At 34.3% G+C, this 9,338-nt stretch overlaps 1 protein-coding gene across 4 annotated transcripts in view; it reads left to right on the forward strand.

The window, feature by feature from the left end:
- The window catches only part of ZBTB44 (zinc finger and BTB domain containing 44), a 61,197-nt gene extending 52,385 nt beyond the window's left edge, over positions 1-8,812 (forward strand). The window contains exons 3-6 of one of the 4 annotated variants that reach the window (XM_059413743.1): positions 1,490-1,574; positions 2,742-2,854; positions 4,521-4,821; positions 7,000-8,812. In XM_059413743.1, coding sequence (XP_059269726.1) covers positions 1,490-1,574; positions 2,742-2,854; positions 4,521-4,821; positions 7,000-7,282 — 782 coding nt within the window. In that variant the 3' untranslated portion in view covers positions 7,283-8,812. Of the gene's footprint in view, positions 1-1,489; positions 1,575-2,690; positions 2,855-4,520; positions 4,822-5,401; positions 5,477-6,999 lie in introns of those variants that run through there. The other 3 variants (XM_059413732.1, XM_059413753.1, XM_059413758.1) reach the window with 3 other exon arrangements.
- The last annotated feature ends 526 nt before the right edge of the window (positions 8,813-9,338 follow it).

Raw genomic sequence — 9,338 nt, forward strand, 5'->3', positions numbered from 1 at the left:
GAAGTGAGAAAAATATTTCTAACATGTATCACTGAAATATGAAAAAATTCATAATAAAAAGCAGACGACTCAGTAACAAGCCTCGAACAGGCATTTCACAAAACGGGGGGTTCAGTAAATAAGTGTGCTCAACCTCACTAGCAATAGGGAAATAAAACTCAAGCCACAGTGAAATATTGCTACATACCCACCAGATCGGTGAAATTTTAAAAATTCGACAAGACCAAGTTTTTTGCTAAGGAGGTAGAATGATAGAACTCTCATACATTGCAAGTAGTGATATAAATTTAGTATGATCACTTTGGAAGAGTTTAGCATTTTCTAATAAAGATACACATATCCAATGACCCAGCAATTTTTTTTTAAGATTTTAAAATTTATTTGAGAGAAACAGCACAAGTGGGAGGGAGGGGAGAAGCAGGCTGCCTGCTGAGCAGGGAGCCCAATATGAGGCTTGATCCCAGGACCCTGAGATCATGACCTGAGCTGAAGGCAGATGTTTAACCAACTGAGCCACCCAGTGCCCCAAACCAGCAATTTCATTCCTAAGTATAGGTACCCTTAAAAAAAAGCATTATGTTACATGTACAAGAATATTCACAGCAGCATTGTTCATGGTAGCCTGAAACTGTACATTAAGAGTGAAATGGCTAGATTATGACTATTACAGTGTAAACTTTCACCTGTAATAGCATGGATCGGTCCACAGTATTGAAGGAAAGAAGACTTAAGAGTGCATTCCAGTGTAATTCATATAAAGTTTGTAAGCAGTAATACTAAACTATATACTGTCGTTGGTGAGGGCGGCTGATTTTCTGTAAAGGGCATGATAGTAAGTATTTTAGACTTAGCTGCCATGTGGTCTCTGTCGCAGCTGCAATGACTCTGCTGTGCCACTGGTGTAAAAGCAGCCCTAGATGGTTCATGGCTGTGTTGCAGCAAGAGCCAACCCATAGTTTACAAGTACACATGTTGGAAATAAAAGTACTTTTAAAAGGAAAAGGGGAAGGAAATGAGGTCCATGAAAGATAGAAGAGTGGTTATTACTTGGAAGGAAGAAGTTTTGGTTTGTGATCCAGGCAGGGTAAATGGGGACTTACGGGATGCTGGCAGTGTTTTAGTGAGACTCGTATGAAGGTTGCACAGATACATACTCACTTTATAGCTGTCTCTTGAATTCTATGTAGAAGTTCTATGTGTATGTCACAATAAAGTCTTGAAAAGTAAAAATAGTGCTTCCTTACATGATTTAATTTTATGCAAATTTTTGTTTAGTTTACATTTGAATTTGCTTGTTTCTGAAATTTATTATTTGTTCCTAAAAGAATTTAAGTAGTAATATAAGGCTGTTGTCTTACATCTGATTTCTGTAAAAGATTTCTTTATGTTCTGTGTTTTAGGGGCTTGGTGATACAGATTGCAGTTAATATCTTGGCTCATTTATACCACAGTATTGACAGCTGTCCTCTTTTTGTCCTTCTGTTCACAGGTTCAGTAGATGAAGGTGTCACTGAAGGGTTACCTACACTTCAAAGCACTTCTAGCACTAATGCTCATGCAGATGATGATGATCGGTTAGTACTGACATAGTATGTTGTTTTCTTATAAAGGGGGATTGCAACTGTAAATCCAAACATTTTAACTATATAATTTTAATTATATAAGAAGTTTATTGGTACCTCATTTTATTTTTCAGAGCAAAGAGGTCATTACATCATGAATTAGACCACCTATACAGGGTTTTTGGCATTGAAAACAGCCCAGGCCCATTACCTTTAAATAGTTTCTGTATCAGGGATTGGTGAACTGTGAACCACAGGCCAATTCCAGTTCACCACCTAATTTGTAAATCAAGTGTTCCCATAAAGCCACACTCATTTGTTTATGTATTGTCTGTGAATGCTCAGGTTGAGTGGTTGAAACAGAGATGAAAGCCAAAAATATTTATTATTTAACTTACTACATAGAATGATGCCAAATGCTCCTCTACATACCCATAATTCACAAGTCATTATCTTCAAACTGTCCCTCCCTTCTTCATATTTTCACATAGATGTATAAGGGGCTTCCAGACTTAACATGGCCAAGACCCGTAACTCCCCACCTAAATCCCGGTCATCCAGTCTTACCTATCTCTAAAGAGCATTGTCATTAGTTAAATGTAGAAAAGCACAGCATTGAGAAATATTAGGAACTATTTGGTATATGGTGTATTTGGGGAATATGAGAAAAAATGAGGCTGGAAGAGTACACAGAACCCAGATCATAAGGAGTCTCCTATGCCTCGCAAAGGGTTTAGACTTTGAAGGTAGCAGTGAGCCGTTGCAAGATTTTAAAGAGGGGGCTGATTTAATCAGATCACTGTGAAGCAAGCAGAAGGATAGATGGGGGGGGTTGGGGGGCATAAAGAGAGGGAGTGTATTGATGAAGACCTAAATTAAAGCAATATTAGGAAGGAAAGTATTAGAGAGATTAACGGTACCTGAGGTAAAATCATTTATATGTTACTTAAGATGCCAGACATTCTGGACAATAACATTGTTTTTCATATTGCTATAAATGAAACTTTTAATGTAACACTTAAGCTCTCAAAAAGTCATTTTTTCTTCTGTTCATTTTTAAGTTATACAGAAATATTTATTCAACTTAAAAATCAGAATCTGGTTGCCTTCTTTGGTCTGTTTTTTTAGATTGGAAAATGTTCAATATCCCTACCAACTCTACATTGCTCCTTCTACCAGCAGTACAGAACGACCAAGTCCAAATGGTCCAGATAGACCTTTTCAGTGTCCAACTTGTGGGGTACGATTCACCCGTATTCAGAACTTAAAACAGCACATGCTCATCCACTCAGGTAATGCCACCTTCCCTATTGTTGCATAAATGAGTACTTGAAACATATTTAGAAATCCCAGTTAAAAATAGAAAACAGGTGTTTTTGAGTTTAAAAAATATGTCTCTAAGACATTGGGGAGGTATGTGCTATGGTGAGTGCTTTGAATTATGTAAGACTGATGAATCATAGACTTGTATCCCTGAAATAAATACTACATTCTATGTTAATAAAAAAATATATATGTATCTCTGAGAAGTCAGATAAGCCTTACTTATTCTGTTGCTTAAATGGTACAGTATGAGAAAGCTTAGCACATTTGCCATAGGCCTAAGTATTTAGATTAAAACTTGAAGGGCTGTGTGTGTATAATACATAAATAAAAGGGATATATTAGTTGTGTGTATATGTACAATAGAGAAGCACAAATACTGTTTCTCTATTGAAGCAGATAGAGCAGATGAAATTAAAAGGGTATCTATTGGGGCACCTGGGTGGCTCATGGTAACGTTAAGCCTCTGCTTTCGGCTCAGGTCATAATCTCAGAGTCTTGGGATCGAGCCCCGCAACGGGCTCTCTGCTCAGCGGGGATCCTGCTTCCTCTCTCTCTGTGTCTCTCTGTGTACTTGTGATCTCTTTCTCTGTGTCAAATAAATAAAATCTTTTTTTTTTTTTTTTGAAAAGGTATTTATTGATGTTCTTTGTACTATTCTTGTAACTTTTCTTTAAGGGTTGGACTTATTTCCAAATAAGTTTTTTTTTTTTAAATCTAATAACCATAATTTAATTTCAGTTCTGCAATCCTAAATTTCTCTGTACCCTGATTAATCAGCTTTGTATTATTTATTAGTATAAAAGAGATTTTTAATAAATGATGCTTAGTACAGATTTAAAATTTAGTTCAGTGATCACATAAAGGCAACAAAATTCTCGTGGGTAAACACTGACCTCTGATAGAGTAAGAAATCTTTGCAACTGTTTTCATCTGTGTTTTTATCTTACTTTCCTGTGCCCTGGCTAGTTCTAATAGTCCTTGAGCTAACATCAATTCCCTATGACTTTATTTAAATCAACAGATTATATTTTGAAGGTTTTTAAAAATTTTGCCAAAACTGTGATAGTTAATTGGAAGAGACAATTAATATACTTTATAATTCACATATTAGTTTCTATATCTTTTTCTGTCACTTTACATTAAAGGCCCAGAAACCCACTTTGCCAAGTGATAGTTCTACCATCATTATTAATTATGTTCAGAGATGTTAGAATTTTCCTTTTTTCTTCTCATTTCTCTCCCAGGTAGGGAATGAAAAGTAGGTCCTTTTTCCGTCTTTTCAGTATAAACAATACTACTTTAATGAAATTGAAATAACAGTGTTTTATGGAGTTTTTAATTCTGTTTAAATACTGTGATTAAATCATCTATAAAATAGATGTTCAGTATAAACAAGTTTACCTCTCCCTCTAATGCCTTTCTCTCTTTCTTTCTTTCTTTCCTTCTAAGCACTGTGACTTTTCAGATGTTCTTTACCTTTTCTGAGATGTTGAATTGGAATCCATTTTTGCTGATTTTTGTCTTTTTAAATTACCTATTGCTACAAAATTATAACTCAGAAATTTGTGAGGTTTGTGACCTTTCATTTTATTTTGTTTTTTAGATAATATTTTGTTTTGCTTAATTTTGTAGGAATTAAACCATTTCAGTGTGACCGCTGTGGGAAAAAGTTCACCAGGGCTTACTCGCTAAAGATGCATCGCCTAAAGCATGAAGGTAAACGCTGTTTCCGGTGCCAGATATGTAGTGCCACTTTCACTTCCTTCGGGGAATATAAACACCACATGAGGGTTTCCCGGCACATTATCCGCAAGCCTCGGATTTACGAGTGCAAAACATGTGGCGCCATGTTCACCAACTCTGGAAATTTAATCGTGCACCTGAGGAGTCTGAACCATGAAGCGTCAGAGCTAGCAAACTACTTCCAGAGCAGGTGAGGTGCACAACAAAAACGAACCAGGAAAACTGCTGACTAAACTCTCTTTTCCTGCTTTTAGGGCAGCCTGCTGTGTTTTTTATCAGGTTGCCAGCTAATCAGTCACATTCCTTTTAAATTCCCACTGTCCATACTCTGATCCCATGATCTGATAAAATTTTGCTGAATCTTCTAAGTTTATACAATTATAAATATTTTTCTAGTTGGTATTGGAAATTTTTCCCTACAGAAGTAGACTGCTTACCTCTTGCTTTGTCTTTTTGTTTTGTTTTTTGTGTTTTTGTTTTTTCAATAACATAGGGTTAAAGTAATATGGACCATACTGGAAAATTTACCATGTTGGATGATCTTAGTGATACTGAATTACTTCAGACTCTTTGGATGTCATAAAATTTTTGACCACTTCTCATTTTTTAAAATTCTATATAAAGGAACATATATTTACCAATAAAGAAAGAAACTTCAATAGCAACTATGATGGATATGATTCTTTAGATCAAATTTTCTTTTTCAATTTAAAGCTCCATGCTTTTAATATTAATAATTTATTATAATAGAATTCCTTTCTGATTTATAGAGTATCCAAGGAAATCAGGTTCTAGTTCTGCCTCTACCACTAACTGCTGTTATGATTGAACGTGTCACTTTACAAATGAAGAAGCTTGAAACATAGAGAAAGATAAAATGTAAGCTTTAAAGATGATTTCTAAGGTCTCTAGATATAAAATTCTGTCATCTTTTTAAAATATTTTATCATAAATACACATCTGTAGGAATCCTTTGTTTTTTATCAAATGAAATCTTCCTAAACCTTTACATTTTAAATCATCTTTATTTTTTAAATCTTATTTTTTAATAAATTCTAAATTATTGCTAGATAAATTCTGTTTTTCTCCCCAAACCTGACATTCATGTTATTTAATCATGTCTGAATGTCTGGTTGTCCTATCATTAAACCTAAATTCTTTTTTTTTTTTTTTTAAGATTTTATTTATTTACTTGACAAAGAGAGATCACAAGTAGGCAGAGAGGCAGGCAGAGAGAGAGAGGAGGAAGCAGGCTCCCTGCCGAGCAGAGAGCCCGATGCGGGACTCGATCCCAGGACCCTGAGATCATGACTGGAGCCGAAGGCAGCGGCTTAACCCACTGAACCCACTGAGCCACCCAGGCACCCACTAAACCTAAATTCTACATGTCTTATCAAACATTGTTTGTTCATAACGAAAATAGTGTCTCAGTTAACCACTCCTGTTGCCTGTATCTTCCCTATTCAGAGCCCTCTACTGTCCATTCCTCTAACACCTGAAGACTTTAGAAAATACAACATAGGGCATTTTAAATTGTTTTGCAGATGAACAGATTTTAATTTTTTATTAATACTGGACAATCAAATTATAAAATATCCTTCTTAAATGCATTAGTTATTGACATTCCTAGCAGAATGAGCTTGTTTAGCTTAACAAAGATTTAATTAAAGCATCTAAGATTTATAATGTTTATTCTTTTACCAAAAAATGCATATAGTAGAAAATTTAGTAAATGTAGGAAAGTATAAAATATAAGAAACTATAATATTTTCTGATCTAACCACTTAGGGATAATACCCACTGTTGTTAAAATTTGGGTATATTTTACTGTCCATATTCAAAAATTAAATACTTAATTACTCTACTAATAGAATATTAAATATTTTCAATATTAACACTTCCTGAGGACTAATATATAACCAGTCTCATGACATTTTCAAATATAATGCCTTTTATGCTCAAGGACTTAAAAAGCTAAGTTGATATACCTCTTAATTAGTATATAATCCAAGAAAGGTTAAGCAGAAGTTATTCACATGATCTTTGCTTAAGTGAGCATGCGAATTACATTTGTTTGTATACGGAAACTCTTCTACATAGAACAAGAAAGTCTGTTTAGGTGTCTAAAATGACAGTGGAGGTGATAATCTTATCTATTGGTGGTAGAGAGAATTGATGTACTTTGGTTCTAATGGATACTATTGGTTCATATTTAGTTTAGAAATTGAACATCCTGAATTATAACCAATCAACAATTAGAGAAATGAAAAATCCCAATCTTGTTTTACAAATCAGGTCTTTTTATTGTGGCTAATTTATTACTTGTTTGAAAATTAACTCCCTCTTTCATCCTTTGCCTCTTATCTAGTGATTTCCTAGTACCGGACTACTTAAACCAGGAGCAAGAAGAAACCCTTGTTCAGTATGATCTTGGAGAACACAGTTTTGAAAGCAACTCCTCTGTTCAAATGCCTGTAATTTCGCAGGTCTCCTCGACCCAGAATTGTGAAAGCACTTTCCCCTTGGGGTCTCTTGGTGGGCTGGCAGAAAAAGAGGAAGAAATGCCAGAGCAGCCAAAGACCAGTGCTTGTACTGAGGCAACCAGAGATGACCCCCCAAAATCAGAGCTGTCTTCTATAACCATTGAATAATTTCATGGTTTGGCTTCATTTTTGGTTTTTGGAAAGTGCCTGTGCTTGGTCTTGTACTTTTAAATTTAATTTTTTAAACAAAAAAGAGTTTAGGAAAGAATTTCCCTTTTTACTTTGTAAGCCCCGCAACTGACGTTTTATTTTTCGTTTTATTTTTCGTGACTGAGAGATTGCTTCTGTAAGTGCACACTAACATGATGTTGAAACATAATTGAAACTGAGACTTAAGGAGAACCAGTAGACTTTAAGGCCTCTGTCAGTTTCTTCTTCCATTATTAAAAGTGGGCTAATGAGATCATGAGGTAAAGAAGAATTCAGATGTTTGTTGACCTTCCTGAGATGAAAGGGTACACCAGAAACAAATTACTAAACATAATTTGACAGGTAGCCTGAGTAGATATTTGCTCTTTATGCACAAGATGTTGTACAATATTTTGTAAAGCCTGTTGGTTTTGGAAATATTTACGGTAAGCTTTCTTAAAAATTATTAGGGTAAATGCTTCTGAAATCCAATGTACTCTTTTTTTTTTCATTTCTTTGTCATTTCTATTATTTTTCACGGTAAAAATAATAGTTTTGGGAGAGGCAGTCCCTGAACTTTTTTTAGTACCACTCCAAATAATCTTTCTTCTATGAAGTCGGAGAACCATGATTGAGAATAGTCAGGCTGTGCATGAAATGACCAGGAGTGGGAAATGAAGTATACATAAATCTCAGCTTTATAGGAACTCTTTTAATACTGCTTTTCTGACTAAAATTGTTGTTTACCTGGTCTCTGAATGTTAGTGCCTGGCTAATTAGGTCATTGCCTAAATCATTTTCCTCTTGCCCCATGAACAGTACTTCCTCTTGCATATACTGGCATGATATCATATAAGGGAAAAATATTGGAGATATTCTATATTTTATATATAGGCTTATGTAATCTTGGGGATGTTTCTATTGTGCTGATTTGGACAAAATAAAAGAATTCTCTGTTAAGGCTACGTTCTTAACCCAATTAAGATTGTTTACAAAATTCCTTATGTCAGTGATACTTTGTTTTTTGTTCCCAAAATATTTTTAGACATTGCCAAGTTCATTAAAAGGGTTAGTGTAGGTTTTACACAATGTAAGCAATAATGTAAAAGATAAGAAGAGGCTTTAAATTAATGATCTATGACTCATTAATCTGGGGGGAAAGAATCGTTAAAACTAAAACTAAAACCTTAAATTAATATCACTTCTTTTGCTGCTAAAAAAATGAAACTTCCTGTTTATAGTTGAAATTTATGTGATACTCTAGACTGGAGTATACTTTTCATCTAGTGCCATTAAAGCATCACTGACCTTGATCCTAAATATTCATGAGTCCATAGACAACTTCTGAATAACTTTTTTCTGTGTATATTCCCAAACTTTAATAATTATAAGAACACCTGATTAAATTAGAAAAAGAAACTAAATACAGTTTTTTATTCAAAACACATGTTCTGAATTTTGTCCAGGTGCTAGACCTTAATAATAAAATTAATTTTTAAGTTCTAGTGATTTTACTTGTTTCATTTTTTTAATTGGCTAATTCTGTGATTGATTTTCCTCCCACAAATGTAAAGGAAGGGAAAGTAAATGCATTGAAGATTTTTTTTTCAGGTAACATTCTTTTTCTTGATTCTGCTGTCTTGAACTTGTTTTTGACTCCTTATCTCCATCTTGAACATTTTTTCCCCCTTTGCTCCCAAACACAGGTATATTACCTTCAGGAAGAACAACATACTCAAATTATGATGGGCTTCCACCGTTTATGCTTCTTTACTAGTAGGGTTGAATTACATTTTTTGCAACAGACTGAGATACTTAATTTGTAACAGTACTGCTGTGTCTCAGCTAGAAAGGTCAGGAATTTTTATTTTTAATGTCCTACATATTCTTGAAAATTGTTCTGCCTACCAATGGATAAGCCTTGGAGTTAATTTTAAAATCTTACATTGGCAAAATAAAAACTAGGTAAAATTATGGCCAGGAATCATTGTTGCCTTCAGTTCTAAGAGTTATTTTTTTTTTAAGGGTGTGAAAA

The sequence above is a fragment of the Mustela nigripes genome, chromosome 1, assembly GCF_022355385.1.
Source record: "Mustela nigripes isolate SB6536 chromosome 1, MUSNIG.SB6536, whole genome shotgun sequence".
NCBI classification, from domain to species: Eukaryota; Metazoa; Chordata; class Mammalia; order Carnivora; family Mustelidae; genus Mustela; species Mustela nigripes.